Below are 22,032 nucleotides of genomic sequence, written 5' to 3' on the forward strand. Positions count from 1 at the left end.
GAGCCTCCACCTTATCAAGCGACCACTTCTCATGAGTATGCTCGGCATATTTGTTGACCACAACCTCCAGTCTCTCCGGCACCGACACGCTGCACAGAGAACATTGCCTGCATCACAGACGGCCAATAACATATGGAAATTGAGTCATAATCCACAAGTCCTAAAGAGACCTGGTCAGCATCATACTCACTCTGAGGTTTCCACAGGCTGCGGGCTTTTGTCCCTTGTAGAGGCACAGTTTGGGTCCAGGTGGTGGGGAGGAAGAGCCTTGGCCAGCGCAGCCAGGCAGTGGACACTCACTCTGGAGAGTTCACACTCATATTGCTGTGGTAGAAAACATTCATGTTAACTGGTAGAAAACATTCATGTTAACTGGTAGAAAACATTCATGTTAACTGGTTGAAAACATTCATGTTAACTGGTAGGAAACATTCATGTTAACTGGTTGAAAACATTCATGTTAACTGGTAGGAAACATTCATGTTAACTGGTAGAAAACATTCATGTTAACTGGTAGAAAACATTCATGTTAACTGGTAGAAAACATTCATGTTAACTGGTAGAAAACATTCATGTTAACTGGTAGAAAAGATTCATGTTAACATGCACGTTCATTCCTAAGGATGGATAAACATCCACTCACAAACGGCAACATGTCTATCATTTATTTAAATGCAATTAATCGCAATTTGTCCGAAGTTAAATTGTCATGTCTGTGTGATCATGTTTTGTCTTAGTCATGTTTTGTTTAGTTATTGGACTCTTTAGTTTCTGTCTTTTCACTCCCTTGTCTTGTTTCCATGATTACCCCCTTAGTTTCACCTGTTCCACGTTTGGATTCATTGTGCACTCTTGTTTGTCACCATAGCAACCCATTAGTTTTCACCTGTCACGTCACGCACCTGTTTCACGTCTTGAGTCACGCACCTGTTTTCGTTAATCATGTCTGTAGTATTTAAGTTCATTGTTTTCAGTTTGTCTTTCTGGTGACATCCTCACATTTATGCTCTGTACATTTCTGACACTTGTTTTCATGTCCATCCTTCATGCTGCTACTTTTGTCCAAGCCAAGTAAGTTTTTGTTTATTAATGCTATAGTCTTTTGGTTTCATAGTTTATTCTCCGCCACTGTGCGCGCTTTTCGTTTGTACTTTTGTTTGATATATTAAATAAATCACGTACCTTCATTCCCGTCTCGCCCGAGCCAACTTTCCGTTGCATCCCGGAAAAGCAAACACCCAGGACCAAGTCATGACATCAATTGCATTTACTGGCGATTCATTGCAGATAAAAATGTAATGAGTCTACCTCCGACAGACCATGTTCAACTTTTTATTACTACTAGCACGGGACTGAGCTATTTGTTTGCTTTATGCAAATGTTTGTTTATGAAACCTTACACTTTTTGTAAACAGCTGCACAGAAAACAGACAAACGCTGGAACGTCACGACTCAAACAAGCCAACTTCAGATCATTAACCCACCAATTGTATTCAAATAATGTTGTGCCAACCTGAGGTGTTAAGTTGCTTTTCAACACCTCGTAATTCTGTGTTTTGTTCTGAAACACAATTTCCTATTTAAAACAAAGAAGACTTTTGTCACAATGTGAAGATGCTCCCTCTCTAGTCATTGCAAATATGAAAATAACACCAACATTCCTTTGTGCCGTTGCTCTTATTATTATTCTAAAATACGTTTTCACCTTGTCCAAATCTCCCCCAACTTGCTATGTTTGTACTGCAAAGCTGTTTTGTCTAACTATTAATAGTTTTTATGTTATTAACATTTTAGCATTCATAACCAGCCCAGCCCTCAAAATCTCCCCAAACTTTACCCATTCCTTTGTGCTACTAAACCTTTTGTTTGACTATTATAGTGTTTATTAACGTGTTAGTAATCATAACCGGACCCACAACATACAAACTATACGTCAGACAAAACAAATTGCAGAAAATATAATAGACAAAAAAAATGTTTGCACCCAAACAATTGGGACAAGTCTGAGGACGTTTGGACACGGTGGAAGGGCTCATTATGAAACAAATAAATAAAAAATTGCAGCACAAACAATTTTGGGAACATTTTGACAAAGTAGGAGTGAGCTGGTTATGAATAATAAAACATGAATAACATAACAAATGTAATACTTGGACAAAATCTTTTTGCAGCACAAACGAATGGCACAAGTTTAGGGAGATTTTGGGGGGGGGGCTGGTTATGAACAATAACATGTTAATAACATAAAAACTACAATAGTTAGACAACAAATATTTGCAGCACAAACAAAAGGTGCTGGATGACATCACGAGTCAGAAAACCTATTTTCTAATAACTGTAACAGCACAAAAGAAAATGTAACAAAGGAATGGCAGTGTTACTGTAATATTTGTAATCATAAGGCGGGCCCAACTTCACACATGTTGTTTATTTATTTCAACATGCCAAGTGCAAAACTTAGAAATAAACATTTCTATAAACTTCAGTGCACCTGTTTATTCAAATCTATCATCTGGAAGGCTTTAAGTTCAAGTTCAAGTTCAAGTAGCAATGATAGTCACACACACACACACACACACACACACACACACACACACACACACACACACACACACTAGGTGTGGTGAAATTATTCTCTGCATTTAACCCATCACCCTTGATCACCCCCTGGGAGGTGAGGGGAGCAGTGAGCAGCAGCGGTGGCCGTGCCCGGGAATCATTTTTGGTGATTTAACCCCCAATTCCAAGCCTTGATGCTGAGTGCCAAGCAGGGAGGTAATGGCTCCCATTTTTATAGTCTTTGGTATGACTCGGCCGGGATTTGAACTCACAACCTACCCATCTCAGGGCGGACACTCTAACCACTAGGCCACTGATTGGTGATCAAATATCTATTGTATTATAAATCATGTAAATATGCACAGGACTAAGAAAATTGTAAGTGTTTGTTTCTTTCTGCTCCTTTTTGGACACAGTCAGGATTATTTTATTCTTTTTCCAAATGATGATTTTGTTTTAGTTTAGTTTGAAATGTTTTAATGAATTCCAATATTGTTGTGTTCCGCATAAATGAATGAAATGTCAAAAAAAAAAACATGTACGCACTTTGTAATTGTATACTAAAAACAAGTTTCAAGTAACTAGTCAAAGGAAATTGGAAATAATGTACAAAGTGCGGCCCGGGGCCATTTGTGGCCCGCAGCTCTAGTTTTGTTGGCCCGCACAATGTCGGATAAAAAAGATAAACACGTTAAACAAAAAGAGCAAAAAGATGTAATGCAATTAGAAAAAAGCTGAACATTTGATACAAAATGTCAAAAGTCTGCAGTAAGTATGTGGGGATAATATCTAAAAAAAACAAGTAACACATTGTATCGTTTGTACCAACATTTCAGCTTTTTCTCATAACATTATGTCTTTTTGTTTTCATCTTTTTTTTAAATGAAATTAAAAAATGTAGAAATGGCCCGCATACTACAGACCTTTTTCCACCGCAGGAACTTTTTCAGGAACTTCCCCACTGAAATAAAGTTCCCGCTGTGTTTCCACCAAAAACTACCCGGGTAGATTTAGTTCTTCAGGAACCTTCCAGAGTTCCTCCTAGCTAGGTGGGACTTTTCCAAGCAACCAGGAACCTTTTCGGGGGCGGGCTGTGCTGTGGATCACTGATTGGTTGAACTCAGTTGGTTCCTAAAACTTACTTTTCATTGGAATATACTTCTTTATTTCTTATTTCTTGTGTGTTTCTATGACAACTAACTTGACAACGGAGAGAAAGAAGAAGAACAAAAGGAACTTTTGACTTGTAGGAACTTTAGTGCTGAAGAAGGCTGATCAGTGGAACTATCTTGCAGTGTTTTTAAACTACATGCACTTTATTCTTGTTTAGTACTTTTTACTAACTTCGTTTTGTGACGTGAAGTCGACGGACTCTTTTAAACGTATTTACTGAGGAGTATGAAGCCTGACTCGAAGCAACAACCTCAGCTGCTTACTACTCGGACTTTGTTAGGTAAATGTGAAATAAAGGAGGCAGCACACCAGGTAAATAACATCAAATATTAACTATTGACTTTATTACATGTTGTAAAAGTAGTCAGTGACGCTCCATTTGTGTTGTTATTAGCCTCAACCACAGTCAACTGAATGCTAATGCTAACAAGCTAACGCTAAAGCCGACGTGTTCGTGTTGTTGGCATGAGATAAACACTGACATGTATTATTTATATATTGTTTTTTTTACATATAAACACTGACATGTATTATTTATATATTGTTATTTACAGATAAACACTGACATTTATATATTGTTATTTACAGATAAACACTGACATTTATATATGGTTATTGACAGATTTACAGATTAACACTGACATGTATTATTGATATATTGTTATTTACAGCTGAAATGGACCAAAAAGAATCACCTGACTTCATGAATTCATCATTTACTGAGAGGACGACTTTCTGACTGTTGGACATTGCGGACAAAAGCCTGACTTTTTATGAACAATTCTGTACACTTTATTTTGAAATGTAATTGTTTTGTATAAGATTGCTTTGTCTTTCATTGACTTACTTTCTATTAAAAGAAGTGTGAGCTAATACTGTACATGGCATCAGTGTAGTGGAATATAGTAAACCAGTCCTCCATATGTCATCAACCTGATTTGTAGAAACTACCTGAACTGTGAAATGCGGTGGAAACACAAACCACACACTTCTATAGGAACACATAGATCCAGGAACCAGTTGTTCCAGGAACCAAAAGTAGAAAAGGAACTTTTGACTTTTGGTTATGCGGCCCTTAGTGAAAAAAGACTTGAAGTGACAGAGGAATGTCCTCATGGAAGCCATTCTTTGATGTCTCCATCTTGTCAAGGAGTCAGCTAAGATGTCACAAATACTAGCAGAGGATTTCACTCAACAGCCTTCAATTCTTTCATTCCATCTTACAAGATCTGTCTCGTCTCAAATATCGGGTACAATACGCTTAACCTTTGTGGGAAATGATTCCGGTTGGCGAGTCAAAAGCTGTGTTGCATGAGATTTGATTGCCTTTACCTTCTTTGTCAGTTCCTTAAACACGACCCAGAAGAGCTTCTGAGATAAGTGCAGCTCCTCCTCTGAGGCCAGGCTCTGGTCTCCCGTCAGAGAGTAGTACTTCCACTTCTGCTGGTAGTGGCTGCTCAAGAGCTGTGCAGGGGAACAGGACTTCATGTAGCCTCGAGTGCTCTTGTCTAAATGTGTCTGTGCAGCTACCTTCAGTGATGTGGTCTGTGACAGTGTGAAGTGTCTGTGCAGCTACCTTCAGTGATGTGGTGTGTGACAGTGTGAAGTGTCTGTGCAGCTACCTTCAGTGATGTGGTCTGTGACAGTGTGAAGTGTCTGTGCAGCTACCTTCAGTGATGTGGTCTGTGACAGTGTGAAGTGTCTGTGCAGCTACCTTCAGTGCTGTCTTGCTGTGGTCTGTGAGAGTGTGAAGGTCCAAGACCAGGCGTCCAAGGAGAGGCCGCATCATGGATGCTTGGAGTTCACTGAGAAGAAAAGTCGTGCACTTTAGTTGGGGAAAGTTCTCTTCAGGCATAATATCATTCTATTTTTACCTGTGAATATATATATATATATATATATATATATATATATATATATATATACATATATATATATGTCTATATATAAACATTAGGGCTGCCACAACTCGTCGACATTGTCATCAAATGTTGGCAATAAAATTTGTCGCCGACAATTATATTTGTCGACAATAGTCGAGATGTCATCACTTGTGCTTTCCCGGGCAGAAAAACACAAAACCAACGCTAGAGTTAACATGTAAAGTTAGAGAATAGGCGACACAATGATACACACAGATAAGTAACACAATGATACACACCAGTGACGTGCAGTCAGGGGAGGCAGGTGAGGCGGGGCCTCACGTGTCATCATGGAAAGAAAAAAAATGTAAAAAAGTAAATAAAATAATTAAATTGTTATATGTATCCAGTGATTATACTATAAAGTTATTTTCTATTTAACTTCACCAGTTTTAGATTATTTTTATTCAAAATCGCTGAATTTTCACATTTGTCGTTCAAATACTGAGGAGAGACGGTGCGGTGATCAGCAGCCAGTTGAGGCACGTCACTCAGTGCCTCAACATGGACGGACTCGGCTAACTGCTGGCCTGCTGTGCAGTGAGACTGTATTGCTATATGAATTATATTATACATTTCCATAGTTTAGTTAGCTGAGGTATATAATGTACAGTGTATTTTGTCAACAACTGCATGTGTGTAACGTATTTCTTGTGCTGAGCAATCATAAAACTGCTGCAAATACACACTGGCTGAGGCTCGCAGTAATCCCGCCTCCTGGTGGTAGAGGGCGCTAGTGATCCCAGAGATCATTCTTGCGACTACTCGGCTGCAGAAGAAGTGACAACAAGCAGCAACAGTTAGCAGCGATCGTTTATTTTTTCCTCTCGCCTGAACTTTTAACATGGAGGATTACATATCTAAAATAAAACAGTTTTTGTTATGCCCGTTTGATTGTGGACTATTACTGACACCTTGTGGCCATGGGAAAATGCTGCGCGACATCAGTTTGGGCACTTCCGGTTTACGATGTTAGTTCAGTTCATGAGACAATAAGAAGTAGACAAGTTGTGTTAGCTCTTACAAGCCTTGGAAAAGATAAGTGTGTAAGTAAAGTGTTGAACTTGTTTATGTGGCTCAATATGAAGGTGGAAAGTGGCTACATTTGATAGTAAGATGTGTATTGAAAAAACATTTTTGTGCACTAATTTAATGGACGTTTGAGGACTTAAAATGGCTGGCGGTCATAGAAATAGTTTCAACACTCAGCAGTGTTTGTTTGATGTGTATTTGTGTGCAGCTGATGTTGACATATTGTGTATTGCATGTCAGTGTGTTGATTGAATCATATAGCTTATACATTGTCATTGTGTGGATTTCACTTTTACAAAAAATAAATAAAAGTCCAGTGCAAGACAAAGCAAGATCAACAACAATAAAGAGCCTAAATGGATTCATCTGCTTTGGAACTTAATTAGAACGTCCTGGATTGTTTGTTAGCTGTCTGCCAAACTGCATAAGCTCAACACATATAGTGAGGGCACAACACTTTTGTAAACTGGACTTTCAATCCAAGCAGGAGGTAATAATTAAAGGAAGATCTCCATCGAGACAAAGAGAGTTTTAAAACTGAAGAAAGATAAGGAAGACTTCTATAAACAAGTTATCAATGCTTTTGTTCAGAAGGAGCTGCGCATGGACTTCATTTATAAGTAGAGGTAAGATCATAATAACGGTTTTTGTGTGCTACACTTTGTATGTGTAAAGTTAAAGTTAAGTTAAAGTAGCAATGATTGTCACACACACACTAGGTGTAATGAAATTTGTCCTCTGCATTTGACCCATCCCCTTGATCACCCCCTGGGAGGTGAGGGGAGCAGTGGGCAGCAGCGGCGCCGCGCCCGGGAATCATTGTTGGTGATTTAACCCCCAATTCCAAGCCTTGATGCTGAGTGCCAAGCAGGGAAGAATGCTGGTATGAGCTTTTAAACATAACCCGTTAACTGCTGCCAATCAAATGGTGAATAAGATACTCTTTAGGGTTCATATGTTTGTAAATCTGACTGTGATGAAGTCAGTGCCTCACCAGCCATCAACCTCACCGCACGTCACTGATACACACAGATAAGTAACACAATGATACACACAGATAAGTAACACAATGATACACACAAATACTGTGAGCCGGCAGCCATGTCCTGCATCATCACATCAAAGTCATTCTAGATTATAAATCATGGATAACAGGAGGATTTATCCATGAATCTAAAGTTGTTCATCTGTGACATTCAATGTACAACCAGAGATGGACACAAACGCACAACAGAAGACAGTGTCTGCAGGGATACTTTTCCTTGTTAACCCTTCACGTGCATCATGATTAATTCTTCATCTGAACGGCAAGATTTGGAAATCCTATCAGTCGTCCTCGAAGTAAGAGCAGACATTGTACAGTAAGCGATGGTTTTATTATGTTTGTATTTCTTGTTTAACATTTAGCAATACTGCTACATGATGTTTAGTGTTTGACTAAAGCTGGATTTGTTTAGCAGAGCTTCTAAAATGTATAGATAATCCTCATTATATCCAGGATCAACAATACAAGGTTCTGGATCATAATTTTTCCCAAAGTAATCATTGTTGACTCTCACAAAGTCTGCATGATTAGCATTGTTGTTGATGGGGAAGGGATCTGTAGTTCTTCCTCCACGTCACATCTCTCAAAATGGCTCGGGAATCTCTGAGATTGATACTATTCTGATCATATCTATTTACTCACAAACTGTATAGGTCTTTAGGTGTCATAGAACAGATGTATAGGATAATAGATTCAATGTAGAGGCAAGTTGTGTTTCTACTCTACTGCTACTTTAAAGGCATTCATCAGTAGAGGCTGATGGCCCTTGTTAAAAGCTCTGCTGTTTGTTTGGTCAAGAGTGAATCTTGTTCAAAAGACTTAGCCTGGGACTGCTGCGTGAACTCTGACATCCAGAGGCAAGAGAAAGAGAGAGAGGGAAGTGGATGGTGTTAGAAAAGTTCTGGGTGGACTTAGCAGGTGAGAGGAAAGCTTCTGGTGCTTGAAACTGCCTTGTTGAACAAAGTCAAATAACGTCTGCAAGCTGCAAAGTAAAGCTTGGTTGTCTCCGAAGAATCAAGTTAGTTACAGATTCATGGAGCCAACCAATGGGTCCGTTTGTTAACTAGGGTTCGGTACTGAAAATATTGGCCAATGAGAAAAGGTAACAATCTGAACCCTGGTGTGCACCAAACAAGCCGACCAAGACCACTTGAGAGAAAGGTCTCAAACATGCTGAAATGACAAAAATAAGTCATTCTCTCTCCCTCTATGTGTGCTCTTTAAAAGTATATCCTTGATACTTTTCCTGACACCTAAAGTGACAAAAATAGCGGAACATAAAAATAAACAACCTTTTCAACCCAACAGACAGCATTGTGTTTGGAGTTTCTGCGTTACTTCACGTAATATGTCATGAAAGCTGTCCAATCCAGTCCTTGCCTAAGTTCTTGCCTGCACAGCCTTTAGTCCCATGAAAACAGCAGTGTGAAAGTGAAGCAACACCTGATACCAGAGCAGTGAGACAAGTGGGAAGTGAAGCAACACCTGATACCAGAGCAGTGAGACAAGTGGGAAGTGAAGCAACACCTGATACCAGAGCAGTGAGACAAGTGGGAAGTGAAGCAACACCTGATACCAGAGCAGTGAGACAAGTGGGAAGTGAAGCAACACCTGATACCAGAGCAGTGAGACAAGTGGGAAGTGAACAGTGAGACAAGTGGGAAGTGAGCAGTGAGACAAGTGGGAAGTGAGCAGTGAGACAAGTGGGAAGTGATCAGTGAGACAAGTGGGACGTGAGCAGTGAGACAAGTGGGAAGGCAGCCTCAAGCTACCAGTAGTTGTCAAACAAGAGGTTTGTGGAAAAAGTCCATGAGGTTTGAAGTATTCTTGCCAATAAGGCTTTGGTAGGCATGAAGACTCATGAATCATTGACTATCACATTTATAGGCATGATGACTCGTTAATCATTGACTATCACATCATTAGAGAATGAGGGATCTAATTAAGAATTGTCATTAGCAAATGTATCATTTGCTAATTTGTAAATGATGTCCAAACATGATTGATGCTGTGCAGGCAGGAAACAAGTGCAGTATCTTGCCCTTTCTTCCTGATACAATGTTTGATTTGCTCTCGCAGCAGATAACAGTAACGGCCCTAGGGCTGGAGCTTTTCATACTTGCACACGGCCAATAAACAATCCTCAGTTGTGTCCCTCTGGGCCTTGGTCAGGCTGGAAGCCCTGGAGAGGCTGTAGATGGCCTGGATCAGAGAATCCATCAAGGTGAAGTGGTCGTCCAAACCGTGGAGGAGAGCAGAAGACTTAGTGAGCAGGGGAAGCACGGCCGAGCACAGGTATCTGTTGAGGGCCAAGGCCATGTCGCTGGATCCAAAGTCAACCTGCAAGAGGAAAACAAGGACAAGAAGTGAAAGTGTTGACTGGAACAAACTAGACAATAGATGGCTAAGTAAGAGGGATTGTTTGAGGTGGATCCATACAAGGTCAATACAAGGTCACACTCTTTCACAATACATTTCTGCAGCAAAGTCAAAGTTCACTAAGGCTCACCGAGTCCAGAGAGACTGCAGTCTGAAGGTCAGACAGGAAGCCAACTTGCAGAAGGTGGATGAGAAAAGTCTGCCCGTGGACGGCGTACACGCGGTCCAGGAACAGAACCATGGCCGCCTTGTGGTCGGGGCAGAAGACGCTAGATAAGTCTGGCTCCACCACACAACCATCTGCAAGAACATGCACTGTCAGTCTCACTAATCCTGAAGGTCTACTCTTATAGAAAACTGCATCTGCAAGAACATGACTGTCAGTGTCACTAATCCTGAAGGTCTACTCTTATAGAAAACTGCATCAGCAAGAACATGACTGTCAGTGTCACTAATCCTGAAGGTCTACTCTTATAGAAAACTGCATCAGCAAGAACATGCACTGTCAGTGTCACTAATCCTGAAGGTCTACTCTTATAGAAAACTGCATCTGCAAGAACATGCACTGTCAGTGCCACAAATCCTGAAGATCTACTCTTCTGGAAAACTGCATCTGCAAGAACATGACTGTCAGTGTCACTAATCCTGAAGATCTACTCTTATAGAAAACTGAATCTGCAAGAACATGACTGTCAGTGTCACTAATCCTGAAGGTCTATTCTTATGGAAAAGTGAGGTTTGAACGTGATCACTTGTTTGCTCAAACGGTGGGTTTTCATTACATCATGAAGGAAAACCTTCCTCTGAGCCAACTATTGCTACAGTCAATGAGCCCATCCAGTCTATAAACCTACCAATTTACAGTATACAAACCTAGGCTTTGCTACACATCTTAAAACAAAGCCAGGAGCTCTGCCAACAATCAGTCAGCAACAGACTGTAAGTTTAATAATTTTTCTTCAGCCAATAAGCTAAGTGCAGCTCACAGAGCTATGCTAGTGTTGCTAACGTTTAGGTCCTCCTGTCCCACACCTCAGTGGTATGTGAATCATGGAATGTGTTATGTCAGAAACGTGCTGAGTTCCATTGATACGTCAAAGGTCAAATAGTGCTTTTTAAAGACACGCTAGCATTAAAGCTACAAACCCAGGAGGGCTTACTTATTGTCAGCATCACATTAGATTATTGTGGATCCACTGAGGCTTTTTGAAAGTTGGTGAAAACAAAACAAACTGTCATTTGGGACCTACAACTCTCTTCTATCTCAACGAGGCTGGCAGCCTTACTTGACCTTTTGACACAGAGGGCACTTGAAAGGGCAAGCTGATGACCCCCTCAAGATCCTGGATGGGGATGAGCGACCTCAGGATGGCTCGCATGCGGACGGCCTCTGTCTTGCCTCTTTCAATCAGCTGCAACATTTCAGGAAACACATTAGGACGAGCATGTGATGGACGAGTGTCGGACTAGAAGTACTGTACGGGTGCACCATGTCAGACTAGAAGTACTGTACAAGTGCACCAAGAGTGTCAGACTAGAAGTACTGTACGGGTGCACCAAGAGTGTCGGACTAGAAGTACTGTACGGGTGCACCAAGAGTGTCGGACTAGAAGTACTGTACGGGTGCACCAAGAGTGTCAGACTTGAAGTACAGTTATCTAGTCTCCCTGGAACGTATGTCTGCTCTTAGCGGCACTACCCACAATTGACATTGTTGTATGTGTTGTACATGGTGAGAATTGACAATAAAGGCATACCATACTATTATTCATCCTGATTCTCAATAGTTTCATCATTTTCAAAAATCGATTTTTAAGAAGACGTTTTAGGACAAATCGAAGTAACCAGAAGGAGCTTTTTAGACCAGTAGGCTGTTGTGAAAGACTTTCATTTACATAGTACTTTGTCACAATCAACAATCCATTCTCATAAATATCACAGGATGAAGACATTTCAATAAGAATGCGACTATGCTGCTCATTTTTATGCTGAGGGTCTACCCCGCCTTCCTTGTCCAGGGTCTACCCCACCTTCCTTGTCCAGGGTCTACCCCGCCTTCCTTGTCCAGGGTCTACCCCGCCTTCCTTGTCCAGGGTCGACCCAGCCTTCCTTGTCCAGGGTCTACCCCGCCTTCCTTGTTCAGGGTCTACCCCACCTTCCTTGTTCAGGGTCTACCCTGCCTTCCTTGTCCAGGGTCTACCCCACCTTCCTTGTCCAGGGTCGACCCCGCCTTCCTTGTCCAGGGTCTACCCAGCCTTCCTTGTCCAGGGTCTACCCCGCCTTCTGCCCGAATGCAGCTGGGATAGGCTTCAGTGCCCCCCGCACCCCCGAAAGGGACAAGCGGTAGAAAATGGATGGGGATGGGTTTGATTTTCTATCTCAAACTCAAAGTGTTTACAAAGTACAAAGAAGATGAATCCTAAAAAAAATCTATTCATATTTAGTAAAACTTAGTGAAAAATGAGAATCTTTCTCATTAAGCAAATCACAATTTGTTCATGAGAATGTTAAAGATGAAGCACAGGAAGTGAATGAAAGGATTCAACTCTGCTTCTTTCTATTCCTTTTCACACATGCAGTCATTAGAAAGTGATGTTGGAAATAAACTAGTAGCATAATAATGTTGCATATTGTAACAGTTGGAAATAAACTATCCATCCATCCATCCATCTTCTTCTGCTTATCCGAGGTCGGGTCGCGGGGGCAGCAGCCTAAGCAGGGAAGCCCAGACTTCCCTCTCCCCAGCCACTTGGTCCAGCTCCTCCCGGGGGACCCCGAGGCGTTCCCAGGCCAGCCGGAAGACATAGTCTTCCCAACGTGTCCTGGGTCTTCCCCGTGGCCTCCTACCGGTCGGACGTGCCCGAAACACCTCCCTAGGGAGGCGTTCGGGTGGCATCCTGACCAGATGCCCGAACCACCTCATCTGGCTCCTCTCCATGTGGAGGAGCAGCGGCTTTACTTTGAGCTCCTCCTGGATGACAGAGCTTCTCACCCTATCTCTAAGGGAGAGCCCCGCCACTCGGTGGAGGAAACTCATTTGGGCCGCTTGTACCCGTGATCTTGTCCTTTCGGTCATAACCCAAAGCTCATGACCATAGGTGAGGATGGGAACGTAGATCGACCGGTAAATCGAGAGCTTTGCCTTCCGGCTCAGCTCCTTCTTCACCACAACGGATCGATACAGCGTCCGCATTACTGAAGACGCCGCACCGATCCGCCTGTCGATCTCACGATCCACTCTTCCCCCACTCGTGAACAAGACTCCGAGGTACTTGAACTCCTCCACTTGGGGCAAGATCTCCTCCCCAACCCGGAGATGGCACTCCACCCTTTTCCGGGAGAGAACCATGGACTCGGACTTGGAAATAAACTAGTAGCATAATAATGTTGCTTGAAAGACACTTACTTGTTCCAGTGGACAAGAGCATAAAACTAGAATACGACGTGTCAGAAAGACTTTGTGAGGTCATATGTGTGCAATCTACTAATAAAAGTGTCAATCAATCAATGAAGAACATATTAGTCAGCAGCTGCAAGGACAAAAAGACTCACTTGCACCTCGGGAGCACAGCGGCCCAGAAGGTCAATGAGTGCCGAGTAGAAGGTCATGATGGCATGGCCCATATGGATGAGCTCGCCCTCACTGTCCTGGACAGCATCTCTGTTACACAAAACAATTATGTTACACAAAACAATTATGTTACACAAAACAATTATCAGCGCCACAATAATTGGATTGCTGCCTTTTTTTGACAGAAATGATGAAGCTTATGAAATGTGATTTTTAGCTAGTGTTCCTTTGTCAAGTTCACTTACTGAAGTGATAACAGTGGGAGTGACACGCTAACAGGAAGTGATAACAGTGGGAGTGACACGCTAACAGGAAGTGATAACAGTGGGCGTGACACGCTAACAGGAAGTGATAACAGTGGGAGTGACACGCTAACAGGAAGTGATAACAGTGGGAGTGACACGCTAACAGGAAGTGATAACAGTGGGAGTGACACGCTAACAGGAAGTGATAACAGTGGGAGTGACACGCTAACAGGAAGTGATAACAGTGGGCGTGACACGCTAACAGGAAGTGATAACAGTGGGAGTGACACGCTAACAGGAAGTGATAACAGTGGGAGTGACACGCTAACAGGAAGTGATAACAGTGGGCGTGACACGCTAACAGGAAGTGATAACAGTGGGAGTGACACGCTAACAGGAAGTGATAACAGTGGGAGTGACACGCTAACAGGAAGTGATAACAGTGGGAGTGACACGCTAACAGCCAATCAACTATCAGTTTGGTTGCGCCATCCTGATGTCTTGCGGTTGATTCTTTGCATGGAGCGAAAAAAGAAAGAAAAAATGAGCGGTGCAGAGAGCAAAGAATTTGTCGATAAAACAAGGAAAGTCATCTCAACAGAGGCTTTTTTTTTTATGGACTGTAGTACGACCAACCGCTTACCCTTTAGAGCACAGCTGTAACTCCCTGGCAGTAAACCTGCAAAAACTAATTCTCATGTTTCTGTGTTTACATTTTCACACTTTTGTTCCACTTTATTAAGCATTTCTTACATTATCCCTCATTTCAAGAGTTCAATGTGATTTTTAAATATTGTTTACATGAATAGTTTTCCATGCTTGTGTTGACATTTTTACATCTAATATTTTTCTCTCGGTAAGTCCTAAAAAATATGAGCAATTGACTGATATAAAAGTTAATGGCCGAGCCCTAATGAGAAATGAGAATCGTCCAAGTGAGTTGATGAGTGAGTGTGGTGAAGCAAGAGGGACTGACAGTGTTGCAGTGGAGCGGTCGCGAGTAGAAGGTCCATCCATAGACGGCTCTTCAGATATCCTGATGCCTTCCTCCATGGCGGCGAGGAGACCCTTCCCACCGTCTCCTCGCAGGGCAGGACCAAAACACTCGGGGCGACGGATCAACAACCTCAACACCAAGTAGGCGTTCTCCTCCACATTTTCGCCTGCGGTCAAAAAGAATCTGGGTGCTGTTCTTGGCAGTGGAAGCGCTAGCAAAGTTACCATTGCAGAATACAGCAAAACGTAGAAAATCCAGGTAACGTTCGCCCTCCACGGGGTTCCATCCAATGTCCGGGTAGCCTTTAGCCACAAGCAGAGGGCAGCTTTTTAGACCGCAGCCGGCAAGGTAGTGCACCACCTGGAGATGGAAAATAGGCTGATTGCAAAAAACTCTTCTATTCATTGAACACGTGAAACAAGTGCTGACCTTCTGGAGGTCAGGCTCCCTCAAAGCGAGGGCCAGCTGGTTGTTGTCCATGACGGAGGCTGCTGCCACGTCCAGGGGAGTGGCCCCGCGCATGGATGGTGAAGCTAGGATCCATCAAACATAGAACACTGACCATGAAGAAGCTGTCATTTGAAGGCCAGAGGTGAGATTAGACAAATATGTTCTGTTAGTTGGAGCGCACAAAATATTTTGGACTATGAAAATGTTTTTATAACTATACCTCTACATAACATTGTAAGCTTATTCATAGGGCTGTGCGTCTCCCAAAGTGAATCTCCACACATGGCTTACGATACAATTCACAGATGACAAAACGTTTTAAAACATTACCATTCCATGTGGAAAAGAATGTCAGAACAATGTCATGTGTTTATTTTACAAATAGATACCTACTAGAGATGCGCGGTTTGCGGGCACAACCGCGGAGTCCACGGATTATCCGCGGATCGGGCGGATGAAATTAAAAAAAATTAGATTTTATCCGCGGGTCGGGTCGGGTCGGGCGGTTGAAATAAAAAAAAATTTGATTTTAAATAGATTCAGGCGGGTGGCAGTTAAACCAATTGGTAAATATATATACATAGTTAAATGTTGTTACCCACATACGAAAAACGAGCAGGCACCTGCAGCATATGCCACAACAGAAGAAGAAAAAAAAAAGAGATGGACACTTTTACGGAGCGGAGAAGGGACGCCTCGCCGGGGTCCGGGACCGAGGCCCCTTCCCCCGAGAGGGCCCCACCGGGAGCCGTAGATGAGGCGATCCGCGAGAAGGGCCCGACGCACGTCCAGGGTCACCACCGCGCCCACCGCACCGACACCCCGCCTCGTCCGCCTTCGCCACGGCCGGCGTCACGAGCAGCAGGTAAGCAGCTTACCTGCCCGCCACCCCCGTGGCCGGGGGCTCGTAACAGGGGTCACTCCGCGCGCTCCGCCCGCGCAGCTTACCTGCCCGCCACCCCTGTTGCCGGGGGCGCGTAACAGGGGTCACTCCGCGTGCAGTGCGCTCACGAAAGGGGTGGGGCTCACCCTGGTTGATATAGACAGCAGGACGGTGGCCATGGAAGTCGGAACCCGCTAAGGAGTGTGTAACAACCCACCTGCCGAATCAACTAGCCCTGAAAATGGATGGCGCTGGAGCGTCGGGCCCATACCCGGCCGTCGCCGGCAGCGAGACGCGCTTGGAGGTGCGCTCAGCGCGGCTCCCATATGATTGCGCACTGGTGTGCGTCTGGGTCGTGACAGCGTGGCACGCGAAAGTCTGTGCTGCATTGGATCAGTCTCCTTTCTTTAACAGGCAAAAGCTTTATAACCTCACTAATGCCTTGCATCGTTTATATTAGATATATAACAACGGGCGGGTGCGGGCGGATGGCGGGCGGGTGCGGTTCTGATCAAATGTTACATCGGGTGGATGGCGGATGGTTGACGACTTTCTGATGCGGTTGCGGATGAAATAATTGCCTATCCGCGCATCTCTAATACCTACAAAACAGGCGGTTCCTGTGTTTTAAGCAAATAGTAGGCATTGCAATATATTTATCTGTACAGTAATCTATTTATTTATATCTGCACCTTATTGCTCTTTTATCCTGCACTACAACCAGCTAATGCAACATAATGTCCTTCTTATCTTTACTGTAAAGTTCAAATTTGAATGACAATAAAAGGAAGTCTAAGTCTAATCCATAAACTTCAAGAAAAGAAGATGTGTGAGTTAAAAATGCAAAATAAATTTTCTTCTGTTGATTCTTAGTTTAGTTAGGGCCCGCATGGCCCATTGCATAAGGAGTCCTTATGCAATGGGACATAAGGACCTATTGAATTTGTAAGGTTTTATTCTTTCTTTATTATTATTCTTCCGCCGCCTCTTTGAGCACTAATTTGACCCACTTAACATGCTTCAAAACTCACCATATTTGACCCACACATCAGGACCTGCGAAAATTGTCTTTTAATTAAAAAAAAAACGAACCCCAAAACTCAAAAGTGCGCTCTAGCGCCCCCTAGAAAGAAAAAAAAACTAGACTGCCTGTAACTCCCACTAGGAAGGTCGGAGAGACATGAAACAAAAACCTCTATGTAGGTTTGACTTAGACCTAGTTTTCATAATTGTATATCCTCGGGCAAAAATCAACAGGAAGTTGGCAATTCCCCCTTCAAGACAAAAAAGTACTAAAAACAGTCACTTTTGCCTTTTTGAGCTGTAATTTGACCCCCTTAACACGCTTCAAAACTCACCAAACTGAACACACACATCAGGACTGGCAAAAACTGTGATCTAATTAAAAAAAAACCTAACCCCAAATTCAAAAATTGCGCTCTCGAGCAATTTTTGAATAAAACGGAGAAAAAACTACTCCTCGGAAGAAAAAAATGACACAACTGCCTGTAACTCCCACTGGGAAGGTTGGAGAGACATGAAACAAAATCCTCTCCGTAGGTCTCACTTAGACCTACATTTCATAAATTGACAACCCCCAGCAAAAATCTACAAGAAGCTTGCTATTCCCCCTTCAACACAACATTTTTGTAAAAACCGGTCACCTTTCTTCAAACATTATCTCCTTCCGAGCGTGGTTGTTGTTTCGGCTTCAAACTAACACAGGAGAGAGATTGAACCCTTTTGATTAAAAGTTATCGAAAGAGTTTTAATACCGGCTCCGGTTTTGATTTTATGACCCTTCAAAGAGCCGCTGCGCTGATGCTGCTGTTTTTTCAAGAAGGCTGCTTAAAAGCAGGAAGCACCAGCGTGCCCACACAATGCAGACAAGGTAGGTACACTACACAAAAGTATTGGGACAATTCGGACTAAAAGTAGACAAAAGTATTGGGACACTTATGACGAAAACTGAACAAAAGTATTGGGACACTTAGGACTAGCACCTGCCAAAAATGCGGGCCCGACCAATGCTGCTTGCAGCTTTAATTGTATTTGTATTTGTTGTACGTTGTATCAAATTTGAACAGAAGACTGAAAGGTTGAGATATTCAGGAAGGAACCAAATCTATTGACTGGCTCATTAACAAGAACGATGGGTTTGTTTTTATTTGAAGCGAGACAGTGATGAAACATTTAGGTCTCTGCTGTGACTGGACTGGACTTCATTGTGATGGCACTTCAAAGCAGCAGGAAATGTGTTTTCAGTACAAAGTGTCTAAGAGCAAATATTCAGTAGACTGTGAGGAAAAGCTCCCAGCAGCCCGGCTTGTAGCTTCATGTCTCCAAAAAGCTGCGAGATTTATCGCCAGTCGCTTTTGGAGAAAAAAAAGGGGTAAGAGGAGTTGGACAGATTCGAGATTTAGTGAGAAAGTCTGCAAGTTGACAACAATCCGCTGAGGTGTTTGAGGAAAATAAAGAAGCAAAGACCTGCCTCATGTTGCTTCTGATTGGTTTATGTTGCGTGGTACTCTCGTATTACGTCGTCACAGATATATCGCAAGATTAGAGCAGCCATATTTTGTATCAGATCGATACATGACCTTCTAATCGATCAATACTACATATAGATCCATCCAGAGGCTCACCAACCAATGTATTCATATCTCAAAGTTAACATCGGACCACGACTTAAACAAGTGGAAAAACTTATTGGGGTGTTACCATTTAGTGGTCAATTGTACGGAATATGTACTTCACTGTGCAATCTACTAATAAAAGTCTCAATCAATCAATCAATCAATCAATCGGTTTAGTAAAGTACCGCGGTAGTAATGAATCAAAAACGGTACTATACCCCTTCAAAAAATACTGGTTCCCTTTTTTATTAAATGTAATAACACTGAAACGCTGCTCTACAAGAGGTGCTTTAAAACATGGCTAGCTAGCAGCTAACATCCTTCTGCAGTGTTTTAACTACTTCTAAATCACTAATCCTGGCCTCCATGAAGACAAATAAAGTAAGTTTCTTACAAGTACATTATCACTGGAGGACGAGGAATAACTAAACATGCTTCACTACACACCGTAGGAGGATAGCTCACCGGCGTCACCGCTAACAAAAGCTAGCGCTCCTGAATGTAAACAAACGCCATGGGTGGGTCTACACCTGACATCCACTGTAATGATACCAAGTACAAGAGCGTATCTAGTCGATACTACTATGATTACATCCATATTTTTAATCATCACACAATTGTTTTTCCTTTATTTAAAATGTATATTATGTTTATAAAGTCAGTAAATACGTCCCTGGACACATGAGGACTTTGAATATGAGCAATGTATGATCCTGTAACTACTTGGTATCACATCCATACCTAAATGTGTGCTATCATCCAAAACTAATGTCAAGTATCAAAGAAGAGAAGAATAAGTGATTATTACATTTGAACAGAAGTGTAGATAGAACATGTTAAAACATAAAGTAAGCCGATATTAACAGTAAATGAACAAGTAGATTAATAATCCATTTTTTACAGTTTGTCCCTCATAATGTGTAGAAAATAATAGGTGTATAAATGACACAATATGTTACTGCATAGACTAATTAGGAGTCTTTGTTTGTTTACTTACTACTAAAAGACAAGTTGTCTAGTATGTTCAACATTTTATTTAAGGACTAAATTGTTCTTTGATTCCAATAATAAACATGTTTCATGTATCATAAGTTTTTCTGTTCAGATAAAGCCAATAATTATTTACATAAGTATCTAAATAAATGTTGGTATTGATATCAGGACAACTCTAGTTTGTACTAGTTTGTTTTTTTCCAGCCCTACTTCTGAAGATGAGAAGAAAGAAGCCACCAGTGTGGTTACAGTGAAGAAAGAAGCCTTCAGCGTGGTTACAGTGAAGAAAGAAGCCTTCAGCGTGGTTACAGTGAAGAAAGAAGCCACCAGCGTGGTTACAGTGAAGAAAGAAGACACCAGCGTGGTTACAGTGAAGAAAGAAGCCACCAGCGTGGTTACAGAGAAGAAAGAAGCCACCAGCGTCGTTACAGAGAAGAAAGAAGCCACCAGCGTGGTTACAGTGAAGAAAGAAGCCTTCAGCGTGGTTACAGTGAAGAAAGAAGCCACCAGCGTGGTTACAGAGAAGAAAGAAGCCACCAGCGTGGTTACAGTGAAGCCACATACTCTTCCTCCTATTCTGCTAGGGCTGTTCCCCGCGGTCACACCCTGGTATGGCACCCTACTTGAGAAGAACGTACCTAGTCCTGGTATGGCACCGTACTTGAGAAGAACGTACCTATGGCACCGTACTTGAGAAGAACGTACCTATGGCACCGTACTTGAGAAGAACGTACCTATGGCACCGTACTTGAGAAGAACGTACCTAGTCCTGGTATGGCACCGTACTTGAGAAGAACGTACCTATGGCACCGTACTTGAGAAGAACGTACCTATGGCACCGTACTTGAGAAGAACGTACCTATGGCACCGTACTTGAGAAGAACGTACCTATGGCACCGTACTTGAGAAGAACGTACCTATGGCACCGTACTTGAGAAGAACGTACCTAGTCCAACACTGCTGTTTTCCAAGAGGTAGCTGAGGTGGTCAAACAAGGCTCCCTGGTTGTGTCTGCTGATGCGGCAGAAATAGCAAAGGAATCGGCAGCAGCTGGCCACCATCTTGGGGAAGGAAATTTCCTAGCAGGCCAAAATAAAAAGTCATGCTGGTGCTAGCATGTTTTCCAGTTCAAACACTATAATATACTGACCTTTGATTCCTTCTCTCCAAGAACATTGACCATCACCTCCATCACTGTTTGGTGCATCCCCAACGCCCTCATCAAGTTTGGGTGCTGATAGAAAACCTTATTGTTCATGATGTCTCTGTGGAAGCCATAAACAAGATTGATGTTTGACTAGAAATTAACTAAGAGTGCAATCTGCCCTCACCCTAGTCGTCTGATCATCAGCTTTTCCTCCTCTTTTCCCATTCGAACGCTGAGTAACGAGCGGATTTGGCCCAAGGAGGCCAGCAGGGTCATGGTGTCTTCCACCGAAGCCTGGCTGATGCTGTAAGCTTTGGCAAGAGGGGCAGCCATTTGCCCCCCAAGACCTTGGTACTGGCGGTGCAGCAGAGAGAAGACGGCCCTGATCAGGCCGGGGTCCTCCATCTCAGTCTCTGCAGCCCAGCGCAACATTGTTGCTGAGATGTACAACATCAGCCACTCTGGAAAGTGTCACAGCAGGCCAAAGATGATCAAAAACATCAATGACTTCAAAGTCTCTAAAACTACTTCAACGATTTATATACACACTGCAAGTATACAGGTAAAAGCCAGTAAATTAGAATATTTTGAAAAACTTGATTTATTTCAGTAATTGCATTCAAAAGGTGTAACTTGTACATTATATTTATTCATTGCACACAGACTGATGCATTCAAATGTTTATTTCATTTAATTTTGATGATTTGAAGTGGCAACAAATGAAAATCCAAAATTCCGTGTGTCACAAAATTAGAATATTACTTAAGGCTAATACAAAAAAGGGATTTTTAGAAATGTTGGCCAACTGAAAAGTATGAAAATGAAAAATATGAGCATGTACAATACTCAATACTTGGTTGGAGCTCCTTTTGCCTCAATTACTGCGTTAATGCGGCGTGGCATGGAGTCGATGAGTTTCTGGCACTGCTCAGGTGTTATGAGAGCCCAGGTTGCTCTGATAGTGGCCTTCAACTCTTCTGCGTTTTTGGGTCTGGCATTC

The 22,032-nt window shown here is 42.5% G+C and overlaps 1 protein-coding gene across 1 annotated transcript in view; it reads right to left on the bottom strand.

Annotated features, from left to right (window-relative positions):
• The window catches only part of LOC133577041 (ryanodine receptor 2-like), a 194,230-nt gene that overhangs the window by 92,873 nt on the left and 79,325 nt on the right, over positions 1 to 22,032 (bottom strand). The window contains exons 41-54 of the mRNA XM_061930583.2: positions 21,217 to 21,493; positions 21,036 to 21,150; positions 20,832 to 20,964; positions 15,353 to 15,456; positions 15,148 to 15,283; positions 14,903 to 15,089; positions 13,663 to 13,771; positions 11,402 to 11,522; positions 10,241 to 10,410; positions 9,851 to 10,071; positions 5,447 to 5,537; positions 5,065 to 5,196; positions 191 to 324; positions 11 to 89 (exon numbers count right to left, since the gene is read on the bottom strand). Coding sequence (XP_061786567.1) covers positions 11 to 89; positions 191 to 324; positions 5,065 to 5,196; positions 5,447 to 5,537; positions 9,851 to 10,071; positions 10,241 to 10,410; positions 11,402 to 11,522; positions 13,663 to 13,771; positions 14,903 to 15,089; positions 15,148 to 15,283; positions 15,353 to 15,456; positions 20,832 to 20,964; positions 21,036 to 21,150; positions 21,217 to 21,493 — 2,009 coding nt within the window. The remainder of the gene's footprint in view (positions 1 to 10; positions 90 to 190; positions 325 to 5,064; positions 5,197 to 5,446; positions 5,538 to 9,850; positions 10,072 to 10,240; positions 10,411 to 11,401; positions 11,523 to 13,662; positions 13,772 to 14,902; positions 15,090 to 15,147; positions 15,284 to 15,352; positions 15,457 to 20,831; positions 20,965 to 21,035; positions 21,151 to 21,216; positions 21,494 to 22,032) is intronic.

This window comes from Nerophis lumbriciformis, linkage group LG02 (assembly GCF_033978685.3).
Source record: "Nerophis lumbriciformis linkage group LG02, RoL_Nlum_v2.1, whole genome shotgun sequence".
NCBI classification, from domain to species: domain Eukaryota; kingdom Metazoa; phylum Chordata; class Actinopteri; order Syngnathiformes; family Syngnathidae; genus Nerophis; species Nerophis lumbriciformis.